Below are 14,642 nucleotides of genomic sequence, written 5' to 3'. Positions count from 1 at the left end.
GCAGCGACAGAGCCAGACTGACGCCGTTCCCCAGGCAAGGGGACGCGTATGGTACATGCAATTCCCGGGCCAAGATCTGAAATTCGAGAAGGGAAGCATAAAAGGATGGTAAAGGAACTGGGAAGGATATGTAAAAAAAAAAAAATGGTAGTTGAAAGTTAATGCAGAGAAGAGCAGGGTGATGAGAATAGGGACATATAAGATTCAAAGATTAGTGAAAAAGATGAAAGGCAGGAGAGTGGAGGATGTGAGCAATTTATACATTTGGAAGTGGATGCATGAAGAACTTCATGGATCAGTGAACTAATGAGAAACCTGTAGGAAAGAATTTTGTTGATTAACCTTAGGATACACTATTCACTGGTTTCACCTCTTACACAGGTAGTATTTTTATAGGAAAACATGCTAGGTCTCGGTAAATGTGTTTTAAAAGAATAATATGAATATTCTTATCTGCTGTGACAAGTGAATACAAATAGGTAGCAGATCAATCATCCACTTAGTGAATACAAGATCGATCCTCCACCATGCCATGTGCTGGATGATCTGCATGAGTTTAGTGCTTTAAATAATTAAATGAAAATAGCCAAAATAAATATGACAGACATTATATTTCTGCATTATGGCTTGCCAGTCAGTCTGTTGATGTAAGTTGGAATGCTACCCAAATAACCCCCACACAGGAGAAACTTATGATGACATTTTGGTCCAACTTGGATCAAAATGTCATCATAAGTCATAACTAGTCAGTATGTGACAAGTTAATGGTCCAACTTGAACAAAACATCATCATACGTCTCTTTTTTCAAGTCACAGTATTGTGGCTTTTTGTCTTTTCAGATCTCTACTTACCCACCCTAGATGTGAGGCACCACTAGCTTAGGATTTCTGAAACTAATCATAATAACATCTTATTTCAGTATGCTCTCTAGCCTGTACAACTTAATATTTTGTCATTATGTAAATTTCCACAGCTTCAGCTTGTTCTGGTGCAGACCTTTATACTGTTCTATAATGAAACCAAAAGTCTAGATCTCAAGATGCCTTATATTAAGCAGTTTTACCTGTAACTTTAGGAAGAAATATTTTAATTTAAAATGAGTTCAGAAGTTCTGACACACTCTGTACTTCCTCCAGTGGTATGTGCTTGCTCAGATTATTTTTTATTCTTCCTACAAATTCTTTTTTCTCAATGTAAATAAAAATGTATTTACTTCATTTAAGTGATAGAATTATTTGCAAAATGTTCCAAGTGCTCCTACAAACGTAATTAACTTTTAAAGGCAGTTAGAAGAGATTCATTGCTTAGCGGACACATCACTGGCACTAAGCATTTAGAGAGATTATGGGCAAGTCTCGGTACAACTGTTTTCCTTGTTTTTTACTTGGAGCACCTAACCTCCATTAATTGTTTTAGGTTGCATAGCCTATAATCTCTACAGTGTAAAAAAAAATCTTAAGTTTTTTCTTTAGGTCACCACCTTATACTTACTGACTCATAGGATCATATTAGTCTTTGATTTTATCAGATATGTTGAAGACTCGTTTTGTGAAGCTCATTGTTTTTGGCAGGTAATCACTGGCTCTCATGATTTTACTATACGTTTGTGGGACTTGGCTGCTGGCAAGAGTACATGTACGTTGACCCACCACAAGAAGAGTGTTCGATCCTTAGCTGTTCACCCAGAACTTTATATGTTTGCGTCAGGGGCACCCGATAACATCAAACAATGGAAATGTCCTGAAGGGAAGTTTGTTCAGGTAAGGCTGGTTTTTTTTGGTGAAGGGCTCTTGATCCAAGGAATAGGAGCTACTTTCCCCTTCTTCAAATCAAACCTAATTTCCTCCCATTCCTTACATTCCCTAAGCACTGTATAACCCTTTACAAGGCTTTCCTTCAAATATAAAAATAAAATAAGGAAATTGTCAAAAAGGGTATTAATAAATAATACAAAGATTCAAGTTGTGTATTTTTAAGGGATATTGTGTGATCAGCTCATGAAAAATGTAGAATGGGTTGAAATATTTATTAAAAGTAACGAGAGATATCATTTCATTGTGTTTTTGTTAAAAATCAGTAAAGAAAAAAGTGTATGTAGTTCCATATTAGCTGTTCTGGCATTATTTATTAATGTAGTTAATAAATATAGAAACCCTAGGTAGTAGGTTGGTAGACAGCAACCGCCCAGGGAGGTACTACCGTCCTGCCAAGTGAGTGTAAAACGAAAACCTGTAATTGTTTTACATGATGGTAGGATTGCTGGTGTCCTTTTTTCTGTCTCATGAACATGCAAGATTTCAGGTACGTCTTGCTACTTCTACTTACACTTAGGTCACACTACACATACATGTACAAGCACATATATACACACCCCTCTGGGTTTTCTTCTATTTTCTTTCTAGTTCTTATTCTTGTTTATTTCCTCTTATCTCCATGGGGAAGTGGAACAGAATTCTTCCTCCGTAAGCTATGCGTGTTGTAAGAGGCGACTAAAATGCCGGGAGCAAGGGGCTAGTAACCTCTTCTCCTGTATATATTACTAAATGTAAAAGGAGAAACTTTCGTTTTTCCTTTTGGGCCACCCCGCCTCGGTGGGATACGGCCGGTGTGTTGAAAGAAAGAAGTTCCATATTAGCTGTTCTGGCATTATTTATTAATGTAGTTAATAAATATAGAAACCCTAGGTAGTAGGTTGGTAGACAGCAACCACCCAGGAAGGTACTGCTGTCCTGCCAAGTGAGTGTAAAATGAAAGCCTGTAATTGTTTTACATGATGGTAGGATTGCTGGTGTTTTTTGTCTCATAAACATGCAAGATTTCAGGTATGTCTTGCTACTTCTTCTTACACTTAGGTCACACTACATATACATGTACAAGCATATATATACACACCCCTTTGGGTTTTCTTCTATTTTCTTTCTAGTTCTTGTTCTTGTTTATTTCCTCTTATCTCCATGGGGAAGTGGAACAGAATTCTTCCTCCGTAAGCCATGCATATTGTAAGAGGCGACTAAATTGCTGAGAACAAAGAGCTAGTAACCCCTTCTCCTGTACAAATTACTAAATTTAAAAAGAAAAACTTTCGTTTTTCATTTTGGGCCACCCTGCCTTGGTGGGATACGGCCGGTTTGTTGAAAAAAAAAAAAATATAGAAACACTAAATTCAACAAATAAAGTACTTGAAAGGGAGGCAGTAGGCATATTGTTGATGATCTGTTGCTATAGGTTGAAAAATATTTAAAAAATATGGAAGAATCATTGGATTTTACTTTTGAGATTCAGAAGCTATTCTTTTATCATGGGATTCGAAGGTTATTAAGTCAGGAAACATCTGCATTTTAACCATTACCATTACATATAGTACATGCTTACAATTGATTTTCCCTTCTAAGGAGAGACCCTGGTGCTGGTGAAATTCTCTTGATCACATGAATTGGACCTACTTTATCTTATCTTGTTTTGTCTTACCTTTGCATTTTTTGGATCATATCTGATTTCATCTCATTCCCTAGACATTGTATGACCTTTATAGTTTTAGTGCTTCCCCATAAATGCAGTTATAGGTTTAACTTAGTTGCTTTATTGCTAGGATACTAAAAAAAGTATTTAGAACTCAAATTCTTTTGTAGCTCATTGAGTATTGCGGTCTTCCATATACTATGCTTATTTTGATACATTATTATATATGAATAACTTTTACAGAACCTGACAGGCCACAATGCTATAGTCAACTGCCTGGCAATGAACCGAGAAGGGGTTCTAGTGTCTGGAGCAGACAATGGCACCCTCTATTTCTGGGATTGGCGGACGGGATATAACTTCCAGAAACTCCAGGCACCGGTGCAACCAGGTGAGGAGGATGTTTTGTATGTAGTGAGTGTGATGTTCATTTATAGACCATAGTCAATATTGGTTCAACACTGAAGGAAATATCACACTTGTAGTAGAAAGACACAAAATGCAACACCCTCTAGATTAGACCTCACCTGACCTGAACCTGAACCTGACCCCTATGCTTTATGTACTGTTGATTTTGTGTTCTTTGTATATATTTAATGAAAATCCCTGTGGCAAAAATGTATTCATAAAAAGCTCTTTGCTCAGTTCAGTTATTATTCCACAGAAATGGTGGCTTTTTTCTTCTTTCAACAAACTGGCCATATCCCACCAAAGCAGGGTGGCCCAAAAAGAAAAACAAAAGTTTCTCTTTTTAACTTTAGTAATGTACAGGAGAAGAGGTTACTAGTCCCTTGCTTCTGTCATTTTAGTCGCCTTATATGACAAACATGGCTTACGGAGGAAGAATTCTGTTCCATTGCCCCGTGGAGAAATGGTCACTTTATAGTTCTTAATTTTTTTCAGTTTGATTAACCATCTATTTGTATGCATTAGGAGAGGAAAAAGACTACAGCAAATTTTAACTTGAACTTTATGAAGGGTACCAAAAACTAATATAAATTGAGTTCTTGATTAATAGTGTAATTAAATTAATGTTAAAATTAAAATTAGATGTTAAGTTGGACATATACTAAAGTAGTGTTCTGAATGAATTGGCTAGAAAGAGTAAGGATATGATGCCACAAATGGAAAATTTCTTGTGGTTCTGGGAAGGTTCCCAGGCATTATGCACGTCTCTGTGTGCTTGGACAGTTGTAACACGTGATCTCAGATACCCTGGGTGAGGCTCTGATGCCTTATTGTCACCATTTTGTTACCAACATTTGTCACTGCCAGACCTGCATGCAGTACTCACTATGATTACTGTGTGCTTTGTGCATATTCTCTTTTCTGAGGTGCGAAGATATTGTTGGAAATGTCAAAAGGGCTGCAGATTCCCCTGTGAGTAACAACGATAAGAAAAAATAGTGTACAGCAGCCTTTTAATCAAAGTATGCATTGAATATGGAGACTGAAAGCCTACCACTGTTTGTTGTTTTTTGAAGTGCTGATTCAGGTATTCTGACAATGCTGCTGTGCTGCTTTTATTAAAAATATTGTTGTTTTATAAATATTTTACAGTCACTCCTCACTTAGCGATGTACTAGTTTACCAACCGCTCAGAGTCATGACGAGCTCTCCAACCAATGTGCAAACCTTAGTAATGTATATTAGAGTTGATTTCCTCTATTCTGTTTATTACAATATACAGTGCACTACTGTATAAATGTTTAAAAATATACTAAAAATGTTATAAATGGTGTAAAAGTGACATTGAAAAAATATCTAAAGATGACTGACAGAAACCCACTACCAGTTCAGTATGCTCCTCGCTTAACGATCATTTCACTTACCGACCTATTCCTAGGAATGGAACTCGGTCATTAAGTGAGGAGAGGCTGTGTAAAATTACTTGCTGTATAAGCTGTATGTGGAATATATTTGATATTTGTGTTTAGACTTGGGTCCCATCCCTAAATCCAAAATCCAGAAAATTCTGAAATCCAAGGCACTTCTGTCCCCAAGCATTCCGGATAAGGAATACCCAGTCTGTACCTGGATTTGAGCAGCATTATTCTTATGTAATACAAGCCCTCAAATTTTCCACTTTTCACAACTCTAATTATATAACTTGGAAAGGAAATCTGAGATGATGCTTCACTTCATACTAGACTTTAATCAAGTTGTCAGTCCAGGATGGACCAAAAGGTTCTTTGAAGTTTCCTCTCCATATTGTGGGTTGATTGTGAATTGTTCCAGCCACGGTGCTTGACTTACTCTTTCACTTTTGAGTCAGAAAGAATGAAAGGCACAATACCATGACTGGAGCAATACACGAAAAACCCGCACATAGGAGAAAATAACTTATGATGACATTTTGGTCCGACTTGGACTATTAACTAGTCACACACTAGTTGGACTGAAAGAGTCATAATTTTCTTTCTCCAGTGTGTGAGTTATTTGTCTATTGATTCAGAAGTATTATTATTATTATTATTATTATTATTATTATTATTATTATTATTATTATTATTATCAAAACTAAGCAAAACCCGACAAGGGCCATACAGTGCTGATATTGATTCAGAAAGATTATAAACTGCATTTCATACGAGGTGGTTCATATGGATGACTTCCAGGAAAATTCATATTTATCTTCTTCTTCATACACACTATTCCATTTTTGGCAGTTGAAATCTCAAAGAAAAATTATATTTGTTATTGTATTTACAAGTTGATTAACATAATTTTAATTTCTTCTTTGAATTCTGAAAGCTTTTTACAGTATTTGGCATTTAGCATAAATGAATGCTAATTTCAGGATGTCTTATTTGACTGTTAAGGGTTTAGTCCTTTCCATAAAAATAAAAATAATTCTGGTTGATTTTTGATTCATCATGTTAATCTGCATAAAAACAATTCATCAGAACATGGTACCACCACTATATAATTTTGAAGATCATATAGCAGTGATAGAATTTTTATAGTTTATTATTATTATTATTATCATAATTAAGTGCTAAACCCACAAGGGTCATACAGCGCTGTGTAGTTTATTCTTTCTTTCAACACACCGGCCATATCCCACTGAGGCGGGGTGGCCCAAAAGGAAAAACAAAAGTTTCTCCTTTTACATTTAGTAATATATAAAGGAGAAGGGGTTACTAGCACCTTGCTCCTGGCATTTTAGTCGACTCTTACAACACGCATGGCTTACAGAGGAAGAATTCTGATCCACTTCCCCATGGAGATAATAGGAAATAGACAAGAACAAGAACTAGAAAGAAAATAGAAGAAAACCCAGAGGGGTATGTATATATATATGCTTGCACATGTATGTGTAGTGTGACCTAAGTGTAAGTAGAAGTAGCAAGACCTACCTGAAATCTTGCATGTTTATGAAACAGAAAAAAGGACACCAGCAATCCTACCATCATGTAAAACAATTACAGGATTTCGTTTTACACTCACTTGGCAGGACGGTAGTACCACCCTGGGCGGTTGCTGTCTACCAACCTACTACCTAGTAGTTTATTATATTATTTATATTCTAATTGTAAAAAAGATTCAATGATCATTGGGCTTTATTTTCACAGGTTCTATGGACAGTGAAGCCGGGGTGTTTGCCATGACATTTGATCAGAGTGGCTCACGGCTAATTACCTGCGATGCAGACAAAACTATCAAGATTTACAAGGAAGATGACACTGCAGTAAGTTTTCTGGCCTTTTTAATGATCCACATAATACTTTTTAAAACCTTCATTTTGTCAATTTTATCATAGGTGCATGCTGTTACATCTTTTTTTTTTAAACCTTCAGCATGTCGATTTTATTATAGTTCATCAGCTGCATTCCATGACATCTTTTTTAAAATCTCTAGTTTGTCGATTTTATTATACAGCCTCTCCTCACTGAACGATGGAGTTCCGTTCCTAAGACCACATCGTTAAACAAATTCATCACTAAGTGAGGAGCACACTATAATGGTAGTGGGTTTGTGTCAACCATCTTTGATACTGTTTTAATGTCATCTTTGCACCATTTATAACATTTCTGGTATAATTTTAAATGTTTATACAGTAGTGTACTGTATATTGAAATAAACAGAATAGAGGAAATCAGTTCTAATATACATTATTTAGGTATAAATACTGGTCAGAGAGCCCGTCATAAGTCCAAGGCGTCGGTAAATGATTACGTCGCAAAGTGAGTAGAGGCTGTAGTCAGTCAACTGCATTCTGTGACATCCTAGGAGACGCCCTATTTACCTGTTGTACAAAACCTCAATGCTTGGCTCTCTTGAGTTATCCACATTGTGCAGTTTCCATGCTATTGAAGTATGATCTGCCTTTCAAGTTAAGCTTAATTTTTCTGTATAAGTGATATCACAGAATTTCACATAATTTTTTTTTTTTAGGCAAGAAGTTATTGAGACTTGAAACCTTACAACCTTACTGTAGAAATCATTACTAATTAAGCACTTTGGAGAATTCCTGGGATTAGGACATTGTTAATTTTGCATCTAGGTTTTTGTGCAAGATATCTGTCTTGAGCAGTACTTTTCATCTAGGAATAGAGACATTGTTAAAAATAGTGTGAAAGATAAATAACATACAGTATTAAGATTTGCATGTTTGTATATTTGTTCAGCCACCACTAATGTAGTATCTATTTTTGCCTCTGTATAATAGACATGAAATCTCAGTATAAGGGACTAATAGGGGTAAAGGGTGTCAGTTTAAATAAAAATCCATTGTATTGAAATCCCCAGTGCACTGATGTCCATTGTATAGAGAACCTTTGGGCAAAACCTCAATATAGCATACTTGGTCCATTGTATGGGGAGCCTAGTGGACACACACACCTCTGCTGACGGAAAATCTTTATACAGTAGACTTAGACCATTGTATGGGAAGCGTACCACATGCACACATAACAACTAACAGTCTTGGTCCATTCCATCAATCATATATCCAGCCAAATATTTTTTCTGTCATACCTTTTATCCATCATACAGTAACTTGCTGTATCAAAGTTTGGCTGTACAATGGCCCCCTGCTTTACGATCACCTCCCAATGCGACCAATTATGTAAGTGTATTTATGTAAGTGCATTTGTACGTGTATGTTTGGGGGTCTGAAATGGACTAATCTAATTCACAATATTCCTTATGGGAACAAATTCGTTCAGTAATGGCACCTGAACATACTTCTGGAATGAAATAATATCGTAAACCGGGGTCCACTGTATTTACAGATTTGCTTTTTTTTTTTTTTTTTTTTTTTTTTTTTTTTTTTTTTTTTTTTTTTTTTTGCCTCAGTGATGCTCTGTATCTACTTCCCTCCTACAGAGATTTATGAACTCTTCTTAAATACCTTTCATCCTTTCTCCATGACCTTACCAGCTCTCTCCAGACCTTGACTTTCACTTTTAATACTCCACATACATTCTAATTTCTGCATTTTTTATTTTCTGCTGAATGTTCACATCATGCAAGAAATTTCCATACTTTTCTGGCCAGTTAATAAAAATGGGCATTAACTATTTCTACTTATTGATTTTTATTTTGCTTTCCTGTGATACTAATGTATTCACTTTTTTTTTCAGTCTGAAGAGACACATCCAGTCAACTGGAGGCCAGAAATTTTGAAGAGGAGGAAGTACTAGATGTATCTTTAGAGTCACTGTCCTCTTTTAATAGTGGATGAAGCAAGTTAGACATTTTAGGAATCCATCTGAAAAATGTGCTATAAAGTCTTGTAAGTTTTCTATTGCTTTATACAGTAGTATATGTCCTGTTTAGGAAATAAATATGGATAAATTTCCTGTAATTGCACTTTTGTAAGTAGCCTTATAGTGTCTTCTTAGTGACCGCTGCAGCACTTTATTAATATTATTGAAGTATCTTCACCTGTCAACACATTGGTGGTATGTTCACACACAATGGAATAAAATTCTATCACTACTCTTATACAGTAGCAAGCACTATATTACAGTATAATTTCTATTGAGTTTTTCAGGTTATCCATTTTACACTTTTTAAATGTAAGTTGCTTTGGTGCTATTGAAGGGCTAGTGATCCAAGGAACTGGAGCTACTCTGCTTCCTTGAATCAAACCTGAATCCCTCTTATTCCCTAAACCCCTAAGAGTTTAGCGCTTTCCATTGAATATAATCATTACTGGATTCATCAACTTGTCAGTACTGTATATGATAAGCAAAGGCTGCAGTGACTTTAAAAAAATAAATTTAATATAATGGGGAGCCTTTAATTGAGCTATGTGCAGAAAGAGGTTTGGTAATAAGTAATATAGATTTTATGAAGAAGAGGATAAATATACAAGGTATGATATAGCATGTAATGAAAGTAGTTTGTTAGATCATGTATTGGTGGATAAAAGGTTGATGGGTAGGCTCCAGGATGTACACGTTTATAGAGGGGCAACTGATATATCGGATCATTATTTAGTTGTATCTACAGTTAGAGTAATAGGTAGATGGGAAAAGAGGAAAATGGCAACAACAAGCAAGAGGGAAGTGAAAGTGTATAAACTAAGGGAGGAGGAAGTTCGGGTGAGATATAAGCGACTGTTGGCAGAAAGGTGGGCTAGTGCAAGTATGAGTAGTGGGGGGGGTTGAAGAGGGTTGGAATAGTTTTAAAAATGCAGTATTAGAATGTGGGGGCAGAAGTTTGTGGTTATAGGAGGGTGGGGCCAGGAGGAAAGAGGAGTGATTGGTGAAATGAAATGATGAAGTAGAGGGTGTGATAAAAGAGAAAAAGTTAGCTTATGAGAGATTTTTACAAAGATGAAGTGTTGTAAGAAGAGTAGAATATATGGAGGGTGAAGAGAGTGGTGAGAGTGCAAAAGGAGAGCAGATGATAGACTGGGAGAGGCACTGCCAAGAAACTTTAATGAAAATAAGAAAAAATTTTGGAGTTAAACAAGTTAAGAAAGCCTAGAGAATGAATGGATTTGTCAGTTAAAAATAGAGTAGGGGAGTTGGGAGATGGAGGGTTTGGGTAGATAGCGAGAATATTTTGAGGAACTTTTACATGTCGATGAAGAAAGGGAAGCAGTAATTTCATGCACTGGCCAGGGAGGTATACCATCTTTTAGGAGTGAAGAACAGCAGGATGTGAGTGTGGGGGAGGTGCGTGAGGCATTACGTAGAATGAAAGGGGGTAAAGCAGCTGGAACTGACGAGATCAGGACAGAAATGTTAAAAGCAGGGGGGATATAGTGTTGGAGTGGTTGGTATTTTTGTTTAATAAATGTATGAAAGAGGGGAAGGTACCTAGGGATTGGCAGAGAGCATGTATAGTCCCTTTATATATAAGGAAGGGGGACAAAAAGAGATTGTAAAAATTATAGAGGAATAAGTTTACTGAGTATACCAGGAAAAGTATACGGTAGAGTTATAATTGAAAGAATTAGAGGTAAGACAGAATGTAGGATTGCAGATGAGCAAGGAGGTTTCAGAGTGGGTAGGAGATGTGTAGATCAAGTGTTTACATTGAAGCATATATGTGAACAGTATTTAGATAAAGGTAGGGAAGTTTTTATTGCATTTATGGATTTAGAAAAGGCATACGATAGAGTGGATAGGGAAGCAATGTGGCAGATGTTGCAAGTATATGGAATAGGTGGTAAGTTACTAAATGCTGTAAAGAGTTTTTATGAGGATAGTGAGGCTCAGGTTAGGGTGTGTAGAAGAGAGGGAGACTACTTCCCGGTAAAAGTAGGCCTTAGACAGGGATGTGTAATGTAACCATGATTGTTTAATTTATTTATGGATGTGGTTGTAAAAGAAGTAAATGCTAGGGTGTTCGGGAGAGGGGTGGGATTAAATTATCGGGAATCAAATGCAAAATGGGAATTGACACAGTTGCTTTTTGCTGATGATACTGTGCTCATGGGAGATTCTAAAGAAAAGTTGCAAAGGTTAGTGGATGAGTTTGGGTGTGTGTGTAAAGGTAGAAAGTTGAAAGTGAACATAGAAAAGAGTAAGGTGATGAGGGTATCAAATGATTTAGATAAAGAAAAATTAGATATCAAATTGGGGAGGAGTATGGAAGAAGCGAATGTTTTTAGATACTACTTGGGAGTTGATGTGTTGGCGGATGGATTTATGAAGGATGAGGTTAATCATAGAATTGATGAGGGAAAAAAAGGAGAGTGGTGCATCGAGATATATGTAGAGACAAAAAACGCTATCTATGGAGGCAAAGAAGGGAATGTGTGAAAGTATAGTAGTACCAACACTCTTATATGGGGGTGAAGCTTGGGTTGTGAATGCAGCAGCAAGGAGGCGGTTGGAGGCAGTGGAGATGTCCTGTCTAAGGCCAATGTGTGGTGTAAATATTATGCAGAAATATTGGAGTGTGGAAATTGGGAGAAGGTGTGGAGTTAATAAAAGTATTAGTCAGAGGGCTGAAGAGGGGTTGTTGAGGTGGTTTGGTCATTTAGAGAGAATGTATCAAAGAATGACATGGAGAGCATGTAAATCTGTAAAGGAAGGTGGGGTAGGGGTCATCCTCGAAAAGGTTGGAAGGGGTATGGGAGGTTTTGTGGGTGAGGGGCTTGGACTTCCAGCAGGCGTGCATAAGCATGTTCAATAGGAGTGAATGGTATTTGGGAACTGACGATCTGTTGGAGTACGAGCAGGGTAATATTTAGTGAAGGGTTTCAGGGAAACTGGTTATTTTTATATAGCCAGACTAGAGTCCTGGAAATGAGAAGTACAGTGCCTGCACTCTAAAGGAGGGGTTTGGGATATTAGCAGTTTGGAGGGATATGTTGTGTATCTTTATACGTATATGCTTCTAAACTGTTGTATTCTGAGCACCTCTGCAAAAGCAGTGATTATGTGTGAGTGTGGTGAAAGTGTTGAATGATGAAAGTATTTTCTTTTTGGGGATTTTTTCTTTTTTGGGTCACCCTGCCTTGGTGGAGACGGTCGACTTGTTAAAAAAAAAAAAAAAAAAAAAAACACACCATACTTGACTTTTATGCTTAATTCTAATGAAAAATTTAGCTTCCCATCCCTTTGTGCAAACTACATTAATTTTAAGACCTTAACATTGGTAGGTAGTAGGTTGGTAGACAGCAACCACCCAGGGAAGTACTACCGTCCTGCCAGATGACTGTGAAACAAAAACCTGTAACTGTTTTGCATGATGGTAGGATTGCTGGTTTCTTTTTCTGTCTCATAAACACGCTAAGATAACAGGGATATCTTGCTACTCCTACTTACACTTTGGTCACACTTCACAGACACGCACATGCATATATATATATACATACATCTAGGTTTTTCTCCTTTTTCTAAATAGCTCTTGTTCTTTTTTATTTCTTCTATTGTCCATGGGGAAGTGGAAAAGAATCTTTCCTCCGTAAGCCATGCGTGTCGTATGAGGCGACTAAAATGCCGGGAGCAATGGGCTAGTAACCCCTTCTCCTGTATACAATTACTAAAAAAGAGAAGAAGAAAAACTTTATAAAACTGGGTTGCTTAAATGTGCGTGGATGTAGTGCGGATGACAAGAAACAGATGATTGCTGATGTTATGAATGAAAAGAAGTTGGATGTCCTGGCCCTAAGCGAAACAAAGCTGAAGGGGGTAGGAGAGTTTCAGTGGGGGGAAATAAATGGGATTAAATCTGGAGTATCTGAGAGAGTTAGAGCAAAGGAAGGGGTAGCAGTAATGTTAAATGATCAGTTATGGAAGGAGAAAAGAGAATATGAATGTGTAAATTCAAGAATTATGTGGATTAAAGTAAAGGTTGGATGCGAGAAGTGGGTCATAATAAGCGTGTATGCACCTGGAGAAGAGAGGAATGCAGAGGAGAGAGAGAGATTTTGGGAGATGTTAAGTGAATGTATAGGAGCCTTTGAACCAAGTGAGAGAGTAATTGTGGTAGGGGACTTGAATGCTAAAGTAGGAGAAACTTTTAGAGAGGGTGTGGTAGGTAAGTTTGGGGTGCCAGGTGTAAATGATAATGGGAGCCCTTTGATTGAACTTTGTATAGAAAGGGGTTTAGTTATAGGTAATACATATTTTAAGAAAAAGAGGATAAATAAGTATACACGATATGATGTAGGGCGAAATGACAGTAGTTTGTTGGATTATGTATTGGTAGATAAAAGACTGTTGAGTAGACTTCAGGATGTACATGTTTATAGAGGGGCCACAGATATATCAGATCACTTTCTAGTTGTAGCTACACTGAGAGTAAAAGGTAGATGGGATACAAGGAGAATAGAAACATCAGGGAAGAGAGAGGTGAAGGTTTATAAACTAAAAGAGGAGGCAGTTAGGGTAAGATATAAACAGCTATTGGAGGATAGATGGGCTAATGAGAGCATAGGCAATGGGGTCGAAGAGGTATGGGGTAGGTTTAAAAATGTAGTGTTAGAGTGTTCAGCAGAAGTTTGTGGTTACAGGAAAGTGGGTGCAGGAGGGAAGAGGAGCGATTGGTGGAATGATGATGTAAAGAGAGTAGTAAGGGAGAAAAAGTTAGCATATGAGAAGTTTTTACAAAGTAGAAGTGATGCAAGGAGGGAAGAGTATATGGAGAAAAAGAGAGAAGTTAAGAGAGTGGTGAAGCAATGTAAAAAGAGAGCAAATGAGAGAGTGGGTGAGATGTTATCAACAAATTTTGTTGAAAATAAGAAAAAGTTTTGGAGTGAGATTAACAAGTTAAGAAAGCCTAGAGAACAAATGGATTTGTCAGTTAAAAATAGGAGAGGAGAGTTATTAAATGGAGAGTTAGAGGTATTGGGAAGATGGAAGGAATATTTTGAGGAATTGTTAAATGTTGATGAAGATAGGGAAGCTGTGATTTCGTGTATAGGGCAAGGAGGAATAACATCTTGTAGGAGTGAGGAAGAGCCAGTTGTGAGTGTGGGGGAAGTTCGTGAGGCAGTAGGTAAAATGAAAGGGGGTAAGGCAGCCGGGATTGATGGGATAAAGATAGAAATGTTAAAAGCAGGTGGGGATATAGTTTTGGAGTGGTTGGTGCAATTATTTAATAAATGTATGGAAGAGGGTAAGGTACCTAGGGATTGGCAGAGAGCATGCATAGTTCCTTTGTATAAAGGCAAAGGGGATAAAAGAGAGTGCAAAAATTATAGGGGGATAAGTCTGTTGAGTGTACCTGGTAAAGTGTATGGTAGAGTTATAATTGAAAGAATTAAGAG

The 14,642-nt window shown here is 37.0% G+C and overlaps 1 protein-coding gene across 2 annotated transcripts in view; it reads left to right on the top strand.

Annotated features, from left to right (window-relative positions):
• Positions 1–9,272, top strand: part of Tango4 (transport and golgi organization 4) — an 80,799-nt gene extending 71,527 nt beyond the window's left edge. For both annotated transcript variants that reach the window (XM_070080970.1, XM_070080971.1), the window contains exons 4-7: positions 1,573–1,761; positions 3,704–3,851; positions 7,036–7,151; positions 9,049–9,272. In XM_070080970.1, the coding sequence (XP_069937071.1) occupies positions 1,573–1,761; positions 3,704–3,851; positions 7,036–7,151; positions 9,049–9,108 (513 nt within the window). In that variant the 3' untranslated portion in view covers positions 9,109–9,272. The remainder of the gene's footprint in view (positions 1–1,572; positions 1,762–3,703; positions 3,852–7,035; positions 7,152–9,048) is intronic.
• Positions 9,273–14,642: the final 5,370 nt, after the last annotated feature.

Source organism: Cherax quadricarinatus, unplaced genomic scaffold, assembly GCF_038502225.1.
Source record: "Cherax quadricarinatus isolate ZL_2023a unplaced genomic scaffold, ASM3850222v1 Contig1380, whole genome shotgun sequence".
In the NCBI taxonomy this organism is placed as follows: Eukaryota; Metazoa; Arthropoda; class Malacostraca; order Decapoda; family Parastacidae; genus Cherax; species Cherax quadricarinatus.
This window is presented reverse-complemented; position numbering and strand designations above follow the sequence as displayed.